Source organism: Lissotriton vulgaris, chromosome 11, assembly GCF_964263255.1.
Source record: "Lissotriton vulgaris chromosome 11, aLisVul1.2, whole genome shotgun sequence".
NCBI lineage: Eukaryota > Metazoa > Chordata > Amphibia > Caudata > Salamandridae > Lissotriton > Lissotriton vulgaris.
The window spans coordinates 1,076,499,455-1,076,520,535 of NC_141699.1; the positions used below are offsets into that span (position 1 = coordinate 1,076,499,455).

Consider the following 21,081-nt stretch of genomic DNA (forward strand, 5'->3'; position numbering starts at 1 on the left):
TATCTATCTATCTATCTATCTATCTATCTATCTATCTATCTATCTATCTATCTATCTATCTATCTATCTATCTATCTATCTATCTATCTATCTCTCTATCTATCTCTCTATCTCTCTCTATCTCTCTTTATCTATCTATCTATCTATCTATCTATCTATCTATCTATCTATCTATCTATCTATCTATCTATCTATCTATCTATCTATCTATCTATCTATCTCTATCTCTCTTTATCTATCTATCTATCTATCTATCTATCTATCTATCTATCTATCTATCTATCTATCTATCTATCTATCTATCTATCTATCTATCTATCTATCTCTCTATCTATCTCTCTATCTCTCTCTATCTCTCTTTATCTATCTATCTATCTATCTATCTATCTATCTATCTATCTATCTATCTCTCTATCTATCTCTCTATCTCTCTCTATCTCTCTCTATCTATCTATCTATCTATCTATCTATCTATCTATCTATCTATCTATCTATCTATCTATATGTCTATCTCTCTCTCTCTATCTATCTATCTATCTATCTATCTATCTATCTATCTATCTATCTATCTATCCATCTATCAATCTATCTATCAATCTATCTATCTATTATTATTAATATTTTTTTTCCGATACTCAGCAAACAGGATCCCTCAACACTCATGTGCCCTCTTCCCCCCACTGGCTGACTCATGATCAAGCTGGCTAAAGGAGCCGCAGCAGTAACATGTGAATAGTTACAAATTAAGAATTAAATAACAAATAATTTATGTAAGCCAACTAAAAATATGATTTTGCCAGGCCCTTTTCGATTAAGAAGCACAAAGAAATGGAAGTCATAATTAGGAAGTGACGTTGAAGGTCACGTTGGGCGGCGTGACATCCTGACAAAGTGCGGGTGTGAAGAAGGAAGTTCCATGTAGCAGGGCATTGGGATAGTAGTAGGTAAAGGTTATTGTTGATAAGAAGCCGCATTTTTCAGCACTCTGAAAAAAAAGGAATACATTCGTGTGCACCAGCCCCAGGGGCAGCAGTGGACTCTTTGAACACCAGCACTTCACTCCCAGCTCACCGCTTCCGGGAGGGAATAATGGCCTTTCCTCTGAGAGAAAGGACCAGGAGACAGCCTCCCTCACAAGCAAGGTGGCGCCTCCTAGGGTTACACACCCCTCAGGGCAGCCGAGATCACGTTTCCTCTGTGGAGTCCAACTTCCCACAGAAAAGAAAGGACATTTCTTCTCACAACCCAGAATAACAAACTTACACTCTCTGGCACTTACTGCAAAACAAGTGGACATCAAGCATCCAACATGTGTATTTAAGATAATGCTCTTCAGTAAAAAAAAAACATTTTCATGACTAAAATAAGGGTACTAAGCAGACATCAATTCAACTTCCTAAACTGAATATTTTTAGTTCAAATATCTTTATTGCATTTTAAAGGAGAAATACAATAGTAACACGTTAACAATACAGTGCAAAGTGAGACCTAAATTATTCGCTCAGACAACTTTTGAGAATAAAAAGATTTAATCGGAAAATTCATTGGACTGGGATAAAAAGGGTGGTAAACATAACATTATAATATGTTGACTACTCTATTAACCTCTAGAGACCACCTACCTGCTTCAGTAATTACTGATGGGCATGCCAATAGTCTTTAAAATAGGGTACCCCCATAAAAGAGATTTTAAGTAAATCAAAAGTTTTTTATAACACACCTCCCCTGTGACTTATCCTCATAACCTACAGTTGGGGATATTTTATTGTGTGTATAATACATGGTGGCCAGTAATACACCAACTGTACAAAAAGTGGCTCTAACTTTCTTTTTACAATGTACTTGTCACATCATTGGATCTGTAATATGAAAACTGAATCACATCATTACTGTGATAAGTTCTTTCAATTGGGTGTTACATTACATTGCCTCCAGCAGAGTTTGTGAAAGGCACGTTTCAGAGCAGAATTACACATACTATCTATAAACAGCGAAAGCGATAGCTAGCTTTTCATCTCTTTTCCAGGAAAATTAACAATCATTAGCAGATGAAGAGATAAGATATTTCTGGCTGTGTGTTTATAATTTTTGCAGTGCTAGATTTCTGTATCAGATAACTGCACTCTTTATACGTGTTATTGTTGATTTTGAACTACAGCCACATGTAGAAGTGATTTACTTAATATTACTTAAAATGTGTTTCGGAAGGAATTATAAACTTTCAGGGCTATTGACAAAGGTAATTTACACTTGTGAGTAATTTACACATGTCAGAGTCAGATTCTTTTTGTTTCCAAGAAATAAATTCACACAAAAATATAACACATTACATATTAAAATTAAAAATATCATGAAATCTCCAAGATAGAACTTAATCATATCAGTACAACCAACAAGCAACACATATCTAAAACAGGTATAAAACAGTATATACAAATATCTTCTCAACTAAAGTACATGTTGGGTGGATCTACAACCCATTTATCCCACACGGATGTATGACGGTACCACGCGTACTTTGACAACGCGTACCGTTACAACGCTACTTTTACCACGCAAGTCGTTACAACGACTTGCGTGGAGGGGCGCTGGATAGTAAATTATTTAATTTACTTTTCCAACTCCAGTCCCTGTGGACTCTAGGGAAAGGAGTTGGATAGTAAATTAAAGTATTTACTATCCTGGAGCGCCCCCCAGCGCATTTCGTTGTAACGACCTGCGTGGTCAAAGTAGCGTTCTAACGGTACCGCGTTGTAAAATATGCGTGGTAACCGTTGCATACCATCCCACACATATCAAATTATTTTAAAGGGCATCAGTTTAACCACCAACAAGACTCATTACATAAGCTTATGCAACAAGTGCATTGCGCCATGTCTGGTAGCATAAACCGGCTGAGAGACGGTGTATATTTGAAATACCTTTTAAAAGAATATCATAAGTGAGTCGACAGCAAAACACTTTCACAGGTATACATTCATAATATATTCAGGTGAAAAGAACTGCTAGGCCTATTTAAGCGTAGGCATAAAATCACAATGATAACAAGTAAAGTGTATAGTGTAACAATATAATTATAAGTATACAAGACTCATTTCAAATGCTTAAGTAAAACAATTACATTGTACCAGGCCAACATAGCGTAAGGCGGAAAAGGCACAGTACATATTTAAAATGCCTTGTGCAAGGACATCATAGTAAATCTACAGAAAAACACTTTTACTGGCATACGTAACAAATTCAGCTGAAAAAACAATTGACCCTATTGAGACGTAAGCATAAAATCTCATTTATAGCGAGTAAAGTGCATTGTGCAACGCCATAGGTATCAAAATTGTCAAAACTTAAACCGGTCCAGCCTCACTAAAAGGCCCTATTTATTAAATTTTCAGGGCCAATGTCAGCCACAGCGCATCCTCCTAATTTGGTCTACATTTACCCCTCTTAGTTCAAGAATCACCTCAATGTCCATATTTAGGACTTCTAGGGAGGGGAAATCCTGGCATAGGACGAAACAATTTGTCGTCAAATATTGGCCGATGGCAATTGCTATATACTGATCCTTAATCCACATCCCAGGTTTAATCCCATTTCTCTAGACTATATTAAATTTTTTTTTAAACTGGGCGTATGATATTCCTTTCCTCTAAGAAAAATACCCAATCCACCAGTAGGTGACTCACTGAATATTTTTCCCTGCTTACATGGACTCTGACCATAGTTCTCGGCTATTTTTGCTTTTAGCCCTTGCATTCACCATCTTAGGTCAATTCCTACCTTCAGCCGCCAAACTTTATTTAGCAGATTCTGTATAAGTACAGGAAGAGGTTGATACCCTCTGGGGACGTTAGAAAGGGCACAACAGATCCCTTGTTCCTCAAGCACTAAGGATTATCACTCCTGCTAGTTTCCTCCTAAAAGTGCTCACTAATGTGTTTCCTTCGCCCATTTCAAGGTGGATATCTGGGACACCTAGGCTTTCCAACATTACTGTCACTGGATTCCTCTTACCAAGTAAGATTGACATTACCTCTGGGAGAACCAACACTTGTGAGTAATTTACACATGCAATTTACTCTTACACTTTTGAGTAAACAGGGGTGGAGCCAGTAAAAAGGGGTTGGGCCAAGTTGAGATTCTAAATTCTAAATTATTACTTAAAAAAAGAAACAGTAGTGCATCTAGCACCACAAATGGTCAACCACTGATACTACAACACCCTAGCATAGAAAATAGTGGAATATGGACTTAAAACAAAACTACATAGGACATTTTTTTAAAATTAAGTTAATTAAAATAGGGAAATTTCCACCACAGCTGTGTCCTATACCTATGCAAAGTATAAGAAAACGTTAAAAGGAATATTTAACACAAAAAATGATACATATATTTTTATGTTAAATATTAATGTAAACTAATGTATATATTTATTTTGAATGTATACACAAAAAAGTTACAGCACAACAGACCTACTTTTGAATTAATTTTGTAATTAATTGAAATATAATAATTGAAATAAAAAGTATTTTTGTGAATTTTAGATTAAAAATTAAATTCCAACCTAAAGTAAAAGTAAATGCAGAAATAATTATTAAACGTGATATGTCGAATTATTAAAAACTAATTTAATTAAAGTTGAATAAAAGTCAATGTCATATTAATTTTCAAAATAAAAAAGTTTGTGTAAATATTTTCATTATTAAAAATAATGTTTTATTTTTGGGGGGATTTTAACTCCAAATTGCATTTATGTATATTTTAAAATATTTAATTTAACATGATTTCCTATGGGGTTTTATGTTAAGTCCTTACCACCATTATTCACTAGGAGAGGGTGTTGCAATACCTGTTGCACCATGAGCCACAGTCCGGTTAGCAACATTCCCATCTGCTTTGCCGCGGGCTACCGTTTAGCCCGCTGTGCCTCCCATTTCCTCCCGGTTATGCCGCGGTGCTGTGCGGCAGCCCGCTGTGGCTATTTTGGCATCACAGGTGTGTTCAGCAATGCCTTTTATTTTTCACACGGCACCCCGTTGATAATCCTTTAGCCTTTCAGGAATGCCACAGTTCCTGTTCTGGAACCGTGACACCGAATACGATGCTGCTGGGGCCTTGATTAACTTAACTTGTGCCCGGGGGTAAGTGTTGCCAATATGATAGCAGCCATTTTCATTTTGGAGGCCATGTTTCTGCCGGTCTCCTTCCGATAGTTCCATTGCCTTGTTCCCAGAATGCCTAGGGAAGAGCCTTTACACCATTCTATAATGGCGTTCTTTCCTATTATTTTCTTTATTGTTTTCCTATCCAAGATGGAGACTTGTTGCATTACTTCTTGTCTTTGGTTATTTAAGGTGCTAAGTCTTTCATTTCTTTGCGTTGCAACACTACTCGCTCCTGCTGGCGTGTCCTTGCTCCTGTTGATGTATTTTGCTCCTTTTGGTGTATTGCGCTCCAGCTAGTGTACCTCTGTTTCTGTTGGTGCTCCTGTTTCAGTTTGGAATGTCCTTTTGAGCCTTTGTTCTTCTTGGCATTCTCCTGGGTTTTCTTGGTTTTTCTTCCTAATAAATATTTGTTGCATTCTTTTCTTCCTAGAGTCTCTACCCCATTTGTTTTTTTTCCCTCTTCTGGTCTCCTTCAAGAAGGCACAGTCTACTCTGGCTTTACATTATCAGCAGGACCGTGGCTTCTGGAAAGGGTCCCTATCTAGGTCCTCTGGAATTTATTTTAGTGCCCGACTACCTGTGGAATTGGAATTGAAAGTGGATTTGTAAAGCGCATGGCTACCCAGGGGCGTCCCAGCGCAGAGCTCGAGGAATTAGCTAGGGAACGGATGTGACCTAGGGGAAAAGCCAGGTTTTCAGGAGCTTACGGAATTTTGATAGGTTGGTTTCCCTGCGAATGTTAAGGGGGAGGGAGTTCCAAAGCTTGGGGGCATTGTACGAAAAGAGGTGTACTCCTGACCGCGCCTTCTTGATTCTGGGGACGTTTGCCAGAAAGAGGTGGTCAGATCTTAGCTTCCTGTTGGCTTTATATGGTTTGATCAGGGTTCTCAGAATTGGAGGGCCCTTGTCCTGGAGAATTTGATGTGTTATGCAGATTGATTTGAAATTATTTCTCTCTTGGATTGGGAGCCAATGTAGTGAGCTTAGGGCAGGCTTGGCAGAGCATCAATTTTTTTGTGCATATTAGCAGCCTAGCTGCCGAGTTCTGGACGAGATGGAGTTTGTTTATGACTGATTTTGGGGTGCCAAAATAGAGGGCGTTCCTGTAATCCAGTCTGGAGAAGATGAGACCCTGAATGAGGAGTTTTATGGAGTGGGGGCGGGGGGGGGAAGGACGGGGGTAAAAGGGGGAGAATTTTTTGTGTGGTGCGTAGAAGACCAAAGCAGATTTCAGCGGTTTTTCTAGCGTGAGTTTGAAAAGTGAGGTCCTGGTCGAGCCAGACACCCAGGCTTTTTATTTCTTTTTTGGGGGAGGGAGCTGGTCCCATGCAAGTTGGCCACATAGGTTTGGGGGAGAATTTAGATTGATTGCCTAGCACTAGGATCTCTGATTTGTCTCCATTTAGTTTGAGGAAAGATTTGCTCATCAAGCTGGAGATTTGTTTGAGACAGGAGCATAGATTTTCCAGGGAGTGGTCCGTCTGATTAAGGGAGACAACGAGTTGGGTGTTGTCTGCGTACGTGACCAGATTGATGCCGAAAGGGGCTACAATTTCCTCCAGTGGGGACATATACACATTCAAAAGTGTAGGGCTTAAGGATGAGCCGCGGGCACCCCACATTGGAGTGGAATAGCTCTGGTTCGAATGTTGCCTTCGGAGACCTGAAAGGTTCTATTTCCTAAAAATGATTTGAGCCAGGATAGGGCCGACCCTGTAACTCCTTTTCTGTTTAGACGGTGGACAAGAATACGGTGGTCCACCATATCAAAAGCTGTGCTTAAGTCTAGGAGAATCACTGCTGCAGATCCATCCGAGTCCAGGATCATTCGTGCCTCTTCTACAACTGCCATCAGGGCGTTGTCCGTGCCCTGGCCAGACCGGAAGCCTATCTGCGAGCGGTGTAGGAGTCCATTAGATTCAAGGAAGGCGGAGAGCTGTTGGTTAACGAATTTCTCCGCCACCTTGCTGATTACAGGGAGTAAGGATGGGCCTGTAGTTGCCCAGCTCTAGGGGATCCAGATGGGTTTCTTTAGCAGTGCTCTTACTGTGGCTCTTTTCCAGTTGGGGGGAACAGTACCCTGTTCTAGGGAGGCGTTTATTAAGCTTGTGATGGGGAGGTGATGTGGGTGTCACAAGTTTCAGGATGTTAAAAGGTGCGGGGTCGAGGCGGGAGCCACTTTTAATGGAATTTTAAGATTGGGGGGAGCATCTTCACTGTGAGGAGGGAGAAAGAGTCTAGGTGGGGGGCATTAATTGAGGGAATAAGGGGTGGTGTTCTGGAAGGTAGTCGGGGACTGGGAGGGTTTTTAGGATATTTTGAATTTTGGTGGAGAAAAATTCTGCCAGTTCGTTACATATGCGGCCAAAGGGGTCGGTGACGGGAGGTGGGTCTGAGACTTTCAGCAGTCTTTAAATGATAAGGAATGTTTCCCTAGAGGAGTTGGCGGAGGCTTGAATTTTTTTTTGAAGAAAGCCGCCTGGGTGGTTTTCAGGGTAGCTTTGTAGGACCCGATGGCTGCTCTGTATTCTATTTTTTTGTTATTGGCCCAGTCCTTCCTCCATATACGTTCTAGTTTTTACATTTTTTTTTCATGTCGCAGAGTTCTGGGGTGAACCAAGGGGATTTGAAGGTTCAATTTTTTTTAGGTAAGATTTTTCTTGGCAGTACTTGATCTAATGAGTTTTCTATCCAAGTTGAAATGTGTATACCGCTGGGGAAACCATCCTGGCTTTCCCTGTGAGATGGTCCCTCCTGGGCATCTCCAAGGTGAAGACAAGCATCCCCGGCGCTGATGGGGCCGTTAGTAGAGATTAAGCAAGCTATTGCCCAGAGTTGCTGAGTGGGACCCATGGTTGGAGTAGGCACCGAGGCGAGAATTATCGAGTCCGCTGACCATGGCCCAAGACCCTGCCGCATTGGGAATCGAACCCTGGTCCCGGGGCGACCTCTGCTTCCGGGTCTGTCGCCTCTAACCAGTGAGCCACACCACTCCACAAAATGGCCTTTTACGTGTGTCGCTTGATGGCTTTTCAAGTAAAGATGATAGGTAGCCAAGTCGATTGTTAGGTCACCTGCCACTTTGTCCAATGGGTCATCAAAGTGGAGGTTTAGGTCTCCTAGTACTGTGAAGTTGGAAGAGGAGCAGGCGCGTGAGATGATGGCTTCCATCAGTGAGCTACAGAATTGTCCCTGTGCTCCCTGTGAGCGGTACAGGAGAATGCCCGAGAGGGATTTTGAAGGAGAGAGTTGAATAATAAAGTGGGCGTTCTCACAGTCAAGGATCGGGCTATCTAGTAAGCGGCAGGAGAGGTGGCTTTTATAGATGATTGCAATTCCACCACTCTTTCCACTTACTCTGTCGAGGCGCTGGATGAGGTATCCTGGGGGGAGGGCTTGCACAACATCAGGCTCCGAGCTTGGGGATAACCATGTCTCTGTCAGGAACAGAACATCTGTTTCTGTGTCCTGAAGAAACATGTCGATTTCCGCAGAGTGTTTGGGCAGGAATCTGCAGTTCAGCAGGGCCATGCTGATTGAGGGCTCGATGGGGGATGGGATTGTCTTTGGTGAAAGAGTGTAGGAGCAGTGGGTGCAGTTGCTTTGTCGTCCCTCCAGGGAGATTGAGTGGAGGCATGGTGTATTTGTAACCTGCCTGAGTTGAAGTAGTGTCTCCCGGGTGTAGATTCTGGGGGCTGAGATTCCTGGCCCTGGGCCCGTTCTGAAGGGGACGGGTGCAGACGGGCTTGCCTTCGGCGCACCACCGGCACGCCCGCTGCACGCGTCCGCTGCGCGAACAGAAAGCCATTGCTCTTTTATAGTAGGACAGGGTAGAACAACTAGCCTGCTAACCTGCACGCTGCAACTGAGGGGAAGTTGTAGTCATTTCCGGCCCGCCTTCCCTCCGCAACAATCTGACTACGTCAGTGGTGGGCCGGGGAAGGGGGTGATTTGGCAAGGGGAGAGCTGCGTGATTTAAGAAGCAATTTTTTTCCGATTAAAAAGAGTGATAGTGTGTAAGGTCTGGTGAGCAGCAGTGGTTTAAAATCAAGCCCTTTGCCACTCGCTCCAGCGATGTGGTAATTCGGTCTCCGTTACCTGTAATGGCGAGTCCTGTTGTAGTATATTTCTTCCATCCCATTCACCGTTGGCACCACTGCACTGTAAGGCCTTCTCAAACCAAGCCGCGAGGATTGTGTAAACTATTCCTTAAACATATCTCCACTCTTTGAAGTTATGGCGCCGTTTGTCTCAGCAATGATGTGTTTGTAAGCCCACATCCCTCGTTGGGAAAATGAGTGACCTCACACTGATGGTTACACTCTTCCATATACTTTGTTGTTCACTGTATGAGCCAGTGTTTCGCATCAGATAGGTACCTACTATGGTCACTGACGATGTTGGCTTATCTGATGAAGGCGTGGACCAGGGGCGGCTCCTCCGTTAAGAAAGAGGAGCGTTGCCCCACTGCAGAGCAGAGCTGCAAAAATAAAATGATAATAATATTATTATAAAAAAAAAATTGTAGCTCCGGAGCTGGGTTAGGGCGGGACAGGGCTGTTGGCACATAGGGGGAGGAGTGGTGTACACTTCCAAAGTGCGCATGAACTGTATAGCTGGTCCTCTTGGGCCGACCAAACAGCTCATGCACACTTTGCTTGTTCCCCACCAGGCTGAATTATACAGACTGATGAGGAACATGCCAAGCCTCCCTGCATTGGAGTGTTGTGATTGTCTCACGGGAGCCTGGGAGCCGAGCGCTTCCTACTGCCAAGACTGCAGGAAAAGGACAAGGATGTAGGAGAGGTGGCGGCCGGTGAAAAGGTAAGTGGTATGTTTACTTTTTTATTTTGTCTACCCCCTGCCACCCCTCCTCCTCTACCGCCATTCACTGCCAGCCGCTACTGGCATTGACCCGCCATTAGTTCACCAATTATGTTTATGACTAGTTGTAGGTTTCCTGATGAAATTGTAAAAATAATACCAATTCATGCGCATATAGCGTGCCAACTGAAAAATGGGCACATGATTTTGATTCTGCTTGATTGTATATTCTGGTGGCTCAGGAATCTTCTAAATTAATTCAAAGGACTTTATATACTTTACGTTTGTTGAACCAATGTTTCCCCAATAAGCCTCAAGAAAGAAACATGTAAGCTCTAGGAAAGATTTTCTTAACATATTTTAAAAGTCATAATTGTATAAGAGACTGTTTTTTATTTCGAAAACTATTTTGAAAATGTATTTCCAAAAATGGAGACCCAAAACTTACAAATATTCTACTAGACTTCTGTTTGGTTCACCATAGAGAAACTGACGATTTGCCCATCATATGTAAATCATAAATTGATCCTAGTACGGTTGGAGGTTAACAGAAACTGAAGTTCCTAGCATCCTACCAACTTCTGGGCAAGAAACAGCATCCCGAATAGATGTAAAGCTCATACGCATTGAGGATCAGAAATCAAAGTAGCATTGTTTAGTATGGCTGATGTTGACTAAGGGGGTAAGGTTGGACAGCCTGAAATCTATTCAGAAGCATTAAAGCTTAGAAAAAAGTAGCTAGTTCTGTAGAAACTAAGGATACACTTCACAGACTATTGTTAACAGGTTTGTGGATTTATATAGCTATGATATAGGGAGCGATGTATACTTTGGCAGACAGAGTAATCTCCATTGGACCGGTGGAGGACTTAATGTCCGCCAGGCCAGGACTGCTCCGCCGGCAAATGTAAGAAATGATTTCCAAACTAGTGGTCCTTTCTAAAGCATTAGCAGGATCTGCCATCATGAAGGGTCCTGTCAATGCAGGGTCCATCAACATGACGGAGCCCTACACCAAACTGTTCTATTTTTTGGTTTGAAAAAGAAAATTCCAACGCTATGGGGAGCAGAGTCAAGACTGATTTGCATATTACTTGGTCCACACTGAAATGGCATGTTGAGCACAAAAACTATGGTTTTAGGTCCACATCTCTGTACTACAGAGAATGTTTGACAATGTTCAGCATTCCGTCCATCATCTTTTTGTGTTGCTACCGCACAAACTAACCATAATACTCTAAAGAATGAATGACAGTGTGTATGCACTTTGAGTAAAGAGGAGCATGAACTTGTTAACTCCTTCGCTGTGGCGGCTATTCCGCCGCAGCGCTAACGGTCGCGGGGGGGGGGGGAGGGCGCAGGTGAGCTCCGCGGGTGACAGAACCGTTCTGTCACGGCTCGCGGGTGAGCTGTGCTCATGACGGAACGGTTCCGTCACGGCCCCGCCCGCCCGCTCAATTAAAAGCGCCGCCCATGCGCGGCGGCCGGGCCGTGAAGGAACCGTTCCGTCATGAGCACAGCTCACCCGCGAGCCGTGACGGAACGGTTCCGTCAATAGCCTCGAAAGGGTTAAAGACTATAATGAGAGATTGGGCAGATGAAACGTTGATAAGAGAATAGATGATGGTTGAGGAAGAATTTTGGTTTTCAAATTTGAATCTAAGATTGTGAATGGAACATGAGAGAATGGGTGAGTTGTGCATGGTGAGTCGTGAGCTTACAGAAGTTAGATAAATAGAATATGTGGGTGAGAGTGAGTGAGAAAGGAGTTATGTTGTTAGTGGTGATTTTTTGGTTGGTGAAGAATGTTTTTCAGAGGGATCTCTGAGTTGGTTGTAAGACTGCTTTTTTCAACCTGCCTCATAACTGGTTGGATTCTTGCTAATTTGCTTTAGTGTTCCCTAGGGCCCGATTCACAGAACTAACTTAAGACAAAATCCTAAACTTACTACTTTTGGTATTCACAGAAGTTAGGATTTTGTCTTAAGACAAACTTAAGACAGACTTAAGACAAACTTAAGACAAAATCTAAACTTCTGTGAATACCAAAAGTAGTAAGTTTAGGACTTTGTCTTAAGTTAGTTCTGTGAATCGGGCCCCTAGAGTCTATCATGTCAATTGAGAGAATGGTGGTGTTGGTTTTAAGAGATTGAAATGGTGTTTTGGGCAGATAGTTTTGGATGTTTTAGGGACTATAATTCCATCTATAGTCTAGTCAAATGGTCTTTATTAGGATTTAAAATATCAATAAAAGTACAAATCATCACTGCCAATATACATATAACATACAATCATCAATATAATACTAAAAAGAGTTAAAAATGGGATAAAACAGTAATCTTGCAATCAATAAATAGCATAAAACCAATGTGCAAAGCATAGTAATGAAATGCAAACATACGCTATGTAAACCTTCAGTAGACACGGAGTCTAACAGCATTATTGTGCAAAAATCGCAAATTGTAAACTTTGAACTCAGTGCAAATAAGCAATTGTAAACATCCAACTAAGTAGAAAAAGACTATCACATATATGCTAAATCCAATTAAAAAGAGAGCTTACAGGTGTATAACATGTTTTAAAGTGTATTCATAGAGGCTCGTGAACGTACCACTGCTCGCAAAATTCCATCTATAGGTGTGGCTATAATTGATGTGAAGGTTAGAAGATTGTCTGTGCTTGACGACCGGCTTTCCTCTAATACTGCCGGGGTCATAACTCAAAATAATTCTGAATTAAATGCAATGTGAGCAATGAGTATGCACACTGGTTATCACCAGAATTCTTTCTCGCAGCAGAAGGTGGTATTTGCGTCTTTAGGATTATGGAATGCTGCACATTCATATTCGATAACAGTAGTGTTATTAATGCTTCTGGACAAAATATAACTAACATCTGTTGTGAAGTTCAAGCTTTAGAAGAGCATGCCTTGTGGGAAACAGGAAGTTCCTGGGTTAGTGGTATGGGAAAGGAAAGAGTTTAGCAAGGCTGTTGAATAGTTCCTTAGTTTGGGTGGTGGCTTGTTTAGATTATTACTGACCTCTGTAACTAATGTGTGGATCTGTGCAATTGTCCTGTTTCTCTTGATTATATTTCCTGAATATTTATTTCTAAATTGTGGGTGTAATTTGAAAAGATGATCTTCAAAGTGGAAAAGATAAGAGTATGAGATGCGGGAAGGCAGAGATCACAGATATTGTAGGCTGAATTTTCAGCTGAATTGTCTGCCTCAAAAGAAGCAGAAAGTGATGCAGTCTGTATTTTAACTGTTAAATTAATTAAACTAGTTGTTTAGTGAGTATGCAATAATCAGAGGTGGGAAATTGTTAAAGTGTTTGTGCATTTATATTTTTGTACATCATTACCAACATGCAAAATGTGGTTTCACATTCAGTTATATATGTACAGACAGACATTGTGTTATTGCCTTTGGAACACATTTTCTATGATATATGTAGAAGCTTTATTTTCCTGACTATTCTTTAGCTAGGACTCAGTTAGGGCCTGGTAGCCATGTTTTCCAAAAAGTATGTCGTCTATGCACATTTCACTGTTCATTATTTCTGAAGCACACAGACAAGAAGAGTCTTGCTTATTTGGTTATATCTAATGACGTTATTCCTGCTGTCTTCGATTAAAACTTCCTAGAATGGTCACAATGATGCTGCTTTCCCAAAGGACCTTCTGCTAGCTCACAGTACCTTATTCATTCATAATAGACTGCTGTTCATGGGAATATTTTGCCCTACCATCTCTAGATGACATTTGCATAGAGTGGGCAGAATCAATATTCATATAGTGGGATAGTGCTTAGGTGATAAGGCAATATGACGTTTAATAAAACTGTGCTCCGAGTTTGCTGACAATGTAACACTTTGATCAAACTACGATGATTTAGCAGTTTTGGTGTTTTAGTATGAAAATAGTGTATATAAATCCTAAATTTTAAGGATGAGCCAGAGCTTTCCTAAATTCTGCCTGTTTCTTTATTGAGTTTTCTGCCTCCTTGGTAAGAAATTTCTGCTTTTGCACAACTCCGTAATTATTTATTTTCTAGGTGTCTTCATGGCAATGATTCTGTACCAGATATCTTTTGAATCATTAGAATAAATACTTTACAATTCTTCAGCTGATCTAAAACTCAGTTATTGAGTGATACCTTACCTAATAGACTTTATTTTGGATAATTTTGCTGTGTTGGGAGGTGCCTTACCTTGAGGACACATTGCCTTGTGAAATTGAGGTTTAACACTGTATCTGATTCATCAAATTGATGACTGTTTTATGCAAGTAATATTTTGGGGTGCAAGAATTTCTGGGGGACCCCTTGCCTACAATGGCAGATAAATGATGGGCCCATCGCAGACAGCCAGCCAGCCTATGTGGTCAGTAGCAGTCTTTAAGCGGTATGGTGTGCTCCTTTCTCCTATTGGCAGGCGGGCATGCCTCGACGAACCAGTAGAGCTAGTCCAACTTCTATCACCTGCTCCAATCTTTCAGGCTAGCTTTGACAAGTGTGACTAGAAGTTATAGAACACTGGGTTCCTAATGGTAATGTATATTTCTTTTGTTTTTGTATAAAGGGCAGTGCACACAGTACCCTGCACTTTGTTGCAAAGGGGTGGACAGCAGCTGCCGGCGGGGTGACTGCTACTGTGATAGTTACTGCACCACGAACTACGACTGCTGTTCCGACTTCACCGCCGCCTGCAATGGCGTCACTCAAGGTAATTCATTGGTACACTATTTATGAATCACACTCTACGCACTATACCATTTGTACTCTTGTTCCTTTACACATTTTATTGAAGATATAAGAAAATGTAATCACAGCTAGAACACTGTGGCACTAGTACAGCTCCCCTGATGACAGCATGACAGTCAGAACCTATAGAAAACATGCATTGGCAAACCCAATTGGCCTGGCTTTTTATTAGTGAAGTGATGAATTATTAGTAAATGTCCTTGATAATTGATAGCCGAGTGTTTGCTTGTGTAGAGGTGTAAGGATAGGCATGCCTATTATGTGGTGGGGGCTACATGAGAGGGCGAATGTTGGTGATTGTGGATAGATGAATGGCCCATTGTTTGACACATGGGTGAACATGGGTGAGTGAACAGCAGCTACAGAGGAGAATAGCCCCTGCTACTGGTAATAATATGACAGAACATGCATGTACTTATCTCTTTACCTGTTTATTCTGCTATTTACTTATTCAGCCATTGATCATCCATCATACACTCCCCTGTTCATCCAGTCATCAGTCCATGTATTCAGTCACCGATTCATCCATCCATGTACTCATTCTTTGACAGATACAGTCACACATCCATTCATCCAACCACTAAACCACTCATAGATCTAGCACTTACTCATCAATCTATTCCACTTTCCCTTAACCCATTTTCACACTTAACCAATCAAGAATTCACACAACAACACCCACATAAAGTGAAATAAATAAGGTTGCTTTTAGCCATACCCAAAAAGAGCATACAATACTATCACATCCTTTCAATATTAGCACATCAGACAAGCACAGCTCTCTGGTTAAATGAGCCCAATGTGGCAACGTTTGTTTAGCTTACAAGTCACAAACTTCACACCTCATGAGCCCTCTCACCGGTTTATCCTTCCGCAGTAACAACAATGAGTGCCATCAAAGTAGGAGCACCAGTGGTCTAGATACTGCCATAAGACAGTCAACAAACATAGCTGTGAAGTCTGGCAGGCATCATATAAAACTATAATTGGGAAAGCTAGTATGGCAACGTTTTTGAAAGTGCTCAGAAGTCTTTCATCATGAAGTGCTGTGTTTGTTTTCACTTCTATGGCTGTTTGGATTGATGGAGGTGGTTAGCATTAGCAGCCCCTAGGACTTACCTGTAATCAGCCCTGTTAGACGGACCGGGAGGGTCGGCCGAGAATAAGGGGAGAGGTCTCCGGGGAGAGCCGTCTCCAGCGATCGTACAGACAAGTAACTTCCCCCCCACAGATGTACACCACACAAGGATAAGGTTTAACGTTCTTTATAAGCAATTCTTTAAGTACGGTGGAAAGGTACAAGGAGGTCTGGACTCAGGGGTCCCCTCGGTTCTAGTCTCTTGGTTAGGGAAGGGGGTAGCGGGACAGTCTTGTTACCACTCCGGTAGATATGGTGATAGATGGATAGCTCACAATCCTCGAGCTCGGCGTTCTAGATGATCGGGCCGCGGCGGAGCCAGCAGGTCCCGAGATGATTGAAGGCAGCGACGGTCCGCGGCGGAGCCAGCAGGTCCCGATGAAGGTGGTAGTTACAAACGGTCCGCGGCCACGCCAGCAGGTCCCGATGACGATGAAGGTTTCAGAAGGTTGCGGCAGCGCCAGCAGGTAGGACGATAGTTCGCAAGGCAGGGCTACGGCAGCGCCAGTAGTCCGTCAAGGATGAGTTCTTCACTGCGTCTCTCGACTCCAGGATACAACTGCCTTCCTGCTCTGGAGCTGCCCCAGTTATAGGTCTGGCGCCCTTTGATGTCCGGACCCTCGCTCTTGGAGGTCGGGAGGTCCGGGATGAGGGAGTCCAGACACCCAGCAGGGGGGTGGAGCCAGCGCCTGGGGGAGCTGGGGCGATCGGCACCTGGCGGGGGAGAACCATCGACACCTCTTTCTCCCATTGACCTGCCAAGTAGTCCGCTCACCTCCTGGGTGGATGGTGGTGCCGGGATGTCGGGGCCTGGCCAGGCCCAGGGTTAGGGTCGATCGGAGGCCACGCGGCCTCGTGGTGCTGTGTCCAAGATGGCGCCCAGGCCGGGCGTGGGGGCCGGTAGTGATTCGGGCCCATGATGTGGAGATGCCAGGGGGTAGGGGTCCCATATGAGACGGGAAACGGGTGGTTGTTGCACGTAACACCTGGGGAGCCAGGCTCGGGCCTGGTCGTGAGGGGAGGGAGCAAGTCTGTCGTGTGGCCTGTCCAACATGCGTCCCCCCCAGCTAAAGGCGGGGAGAGTCACCCATCCTCTTGGGGACTCTCCTCGTCGAGGCGGAAGAAGCGGGACAGGCCATCTGCGTTGGCGTGATCTTGCCCAGGTCGATGTTCCACAGTGAAGTCCATCCCCTGCAGGGAGATGGACCAACGCAATAGTTTCGGGTTTTCCCCCCGCATCTGCATTAGCCACTGCAGGGGCCGATGATCGGTCTGTACCCGGAAGTGGGTGCCGAAGAGATAAGACCGGAGCTTTTTGAGGGCCCACACCACTGCGAAGGCCTCCCTCTCGATAGTACTCCAGCGTTGCTCTCGGGCCAGGAGACGTCTGCTGATAAAAGCCACTGGTTGGTCAACTCCTTCGGGGTTCAGCTGGGAAAGGACTGCCCCAATGCCATGGTCGGAGGCATCCGTTTGGACGATAAATTCCCGACTGTAGTCGGGGGCCTGGAGCACAGGGGCGGAGCACATGGCGTCCTTCAGCTTCTCGAAGGCCGCTTGACAGTCTGGGGTCCAGTTGACCTTCTGCGGTTGGTTTTTGGATGTTAACTCCGTGAGGGGCCCCACAATGCTGCCATAGTCCCTCACGAACCGCCGGTAGTAGCCTGTGAGTCCCAAGAAGGCGCGGACCTCGGTCTGGGTGATGGGGGGCTGCCAAGACTGGATGGCAGCGATCTTGAGTTGCAGCGGGGCCACCAGGCCGCTTCCCACCTGGTGCCCGAGATAGGTCACGGACCCCTGGCCAATTTGGCATTTGCTGGCCTTGATCGTGAGGCCGGCTCGTTGGAGGGCCTGCAGAACCTCTCGGAGGTGGTTGAGGTGGTCGGACCAGTGGTGGCTGTACACAGCGATATCGTCCAAGTAGGCGGCGCTGAATTCTTCGAGTCCCGCTAGGACCTGGTTTACTAGCCGTTGAAATGTTGCTGGAGCATTCTTCATGCCGAATGGCATGACCTTGAAGTGGTAGTGGCCATCAGGGGTGGAGAAGGCCGATCGTTCTTGGGCCCGGGGTGTGAGACCGATCTGCCAGTAGCCCGCTGTCAGGTCGAAGATGCTGAGGTAGCGGGCAGCTCCCATGCGGTCGATCAGTTCATCTGCTCGGGGGATGGGATGTGCGTCGGTTCTGGTGACCGCATTCAAGCCCCGGTAGTCGACGCAGAACCGGAGCTCAGGAGTGGTGCCGGGGGCGGCCGCTTTGGGGACCAGAACCACTGGGCTGGCCCAGGGGCTGTCTGAGGGTTCGATGACCCCGAGCGTGAGCATCTTGGACACCTCCTCTTGGATGCAGGCCCGTACCCGATCTGGTACGCGGTAGGGCCGATGTCGGATAGGAGGACTGTCTCCCGTATCCACGTCATGTAAGCACCAGGGGGTGACCCCTGGGGTGAGGGAGAACAGGGTGGCGAACTGCAGTAGGAGGTCTCGGCAGCCTTGGCGCTGTTCCCGGGTGAGGGCCTCCGAGAGTCGGACCCCGTCCACGGAGCCATCCTTCTCCCGAGTCCGTAGGAGGTCAGGTAGTGGTTCGGAGTCCTCCTCGGCTCCGTTGTCTGTTGTCATTAGGAGGCTGAGCTCCGAGCGCACGAAGTGGGGTTTTAGTCTATTGGCGTGGAGGACCCGGAGGGGGTTCCGTGAAGATTCCATATCTATGAGATAGGTGACAGGGCTCTTGCGCTCGACCACTTTGAAGGGCCCTGTCCACTTGTCTTGCAAGGCGCATGGTTCGGTGGGAGACATCACCCATACCTGTTGGCCGGGTTCAAATTCGATGGAGGAGGCATTCTGATCGTACCACCTTTTCATGTCTTCCTGACTGGCCTCCAAGTTTGCTTTTGCCAGTTCTCTGAACCATCTGGAGGGTTCTTCAGGGGGGGCATTTCCCAACCTTCTTTGACTAGGCTGAGCGGCCCTCGCACAGGGTGTCCATATAAGAGTTTGAACGTGCTGAAGCCGAGGGACTTCTGGGGGACTTCTCGATAAGCAAAGAGGAGGCACGGCAGTAGCACATCCCACTGGCGACGGAGGGGCTCTTCCAACCCCCCAATCATCCCTTTGAGCGTGCGGTTGAACCGCTCAACTAGTCCGTTTCCTTGAGGGTGATAGGGGGTCGTGAATCGGTAGGTGACCCCACACTGTTGCCAGAGGGACTTCATGTATTTTGAAATAAAGTTGGTGCCTCAGTCGCTGATGACTTCTCGGGGGAAGCCCACCCGGGAGAAGACCCCAATCAAGGCCCGGCCGACTACCGGGGCTGTCACAGTTCGCAAGGGAACAGCCTCGGGGTAGCGGGTGGCGTGGTCCACAAGTACCAGGATGAACCGATGTCCTTGGGCTATACGGGGGTCCAGAGGCCCCACAATGTCTATCCCCACCCTCTCGAACGGGGTGGTGACCACTGGGAAAGGTTGCAGAGGAGCTTTAAGTTTGCGGCCGCTTTTCCCGCTGGCCTGGCACGTGGGGCAAGACCGGCAGTGCTGGAGTACGTCGTTCCTCATCTTGGGCCAGAAAAAGTGGGTCACTAGGCGACTGTAGGTTTTGTCCTGACCCAGGTGACCAGCCAGGGGGACATCGTGGGCCAGGTTCAGCAAGAAGTCTCTAAAGCGGAGGGGCACCACTAGCACTCGACTGGCCTCTAACTCTGCGATTCTCTGTTCGCTGTACAACAGGTTGTTGTCCCAATAGACCCAATGGGTTCCGGAGGTATCCCCTGCGCTCTGGGCGAGGGCTTGTTGGCGGAGTCCCTCGAGGGAGGGACATGTCTTCTGTTCGTGGCGAAACTGTTCCTGGGTAGGCCCCCCCTCCTGCCGCCACTGAGCCAGGTCGGAAAGATCCTGAGGCTGAGCGAGCCCCTCGGGAGTTGGCTCTGGGGGGACGGCACGGTCGGTGTCTTCAACTGGAGCGACCGGGGGAGGAGGTGCCGGCCATTCCGGTTCTGTAGGTTGGGGGATAGCGCGGGCAGCCATGGACCGGGTGGTTACGCACGCCCAGTCCGGGAGGCCCAACATCCCCAGGTGCTCTCTTCTCTCTACGGTGGCCCATGGGGAACTCTCCAGATCATTTCCCAGGAGACAGTCTACGGGGGCATCATCTCGGACCGTCACCTTCAACATGCCGGAGACTCCTCCCCACTCGAAGGGGACGCAGGCCATCCGACATAGACTCTCCGAATTGTCGGCTGAACGTACAGGGCAGAGAACGTTCGGCAGGATCTGTTCTGGGGTCACCAGGTGACAGCGGACGGCTGTTACACTGGCCCCGGTGTCACGTAGGGCTTCGGCCCTGCGTCCATTAATGTTCACCCACTGACTGTACTTCCGGGTGTTGGCGGGTAGGGGGGCCCGCGGGACCATGTCTCTTCCCCCTAGGCACGCTAGAACCATGGCGGCTGGTTCCCATTCTTGGTGTTCTTGCTCACATTCCTCGTGTTCTTCGGAGATTTGTTCTTCCCCCAGGGCGGCGGCAGCCATCTGGCGGGGTCTCGGAGTCTGGCTCTGTGGACAATTCGGGTCACTTGCGTAGTGGCCGACTCGCTGGCATCGGTGACACGTGACGTTGGCTCTGTACCCCGGGCGCGCCGGGGTGTGGTCCCGGTTGGCCGGGGGTGGGGTGCTGGCAGCGGGAGCGGCCGGGGCGTTGTCTCTTCCTCGTCCCTGGCCCCCTCCTCCTCCTCGGGGACGGTGCTGACCTTGGTTGCTCCGGTTCTGTTCCTGTGACCCCTTTCGGCCCACTCGGGTAATTTCCCACCGGTCAGCCTCGGCAGCGAGCTGCCGTGGATCAGTCAATTTACTGTCGAGGAGGTGCTGCCTGAGCTCGACGAAGCAGTTGTTAGATAGATGCTCCCATACCATGAGGTTGAAGAGTTGCTCGTAGGTCGTTACATTGCTTCCCTTGATCCAACCCTCGAAGGCTCGGCTGAAATAGTTCACGTACTCCACCCAAGTTGTACCCGGGATCCGGGTGCAGTCTCGGAACCTCTGGCGGTACATCTCAGGTATGAGCCCATAGCGGGTGAGGAGGGTAGCTTTCATGTGGTCATAGGAGGTCATCTGATGGTCTGGGAGCTGTAGCAGGGCATCGCGGCCCTCATTGATGAACCTCCCCCATAGGCCGGCTCCCCAATCGCTTCGATCGATCCG

The 21,081-nt window shown here is 46.1% G+C and overlaps 1 protein-coding gene across 1 annotated transcript in view; it reads left to right on the top strand.

Moving 5' to 3' along the window:
• LOC147684148 (uncharacterized) overlaps positions 1-21,081 on the top strand; it is a 160,365-nt gene that overhangs the window by 1,523 nt on the left and 137,761 nt on the right. The window contains exon 2 of the mRNA XM_086942602.1: positions 14,570-14,713. Within this exon, the coding sequence (XP_086798728.1) occupies positions 14,570-14,713 (144 nt within the window). The remainder of the gene's footprint in view (positions 1-14,569; positions 14,714-21,081) is intronic.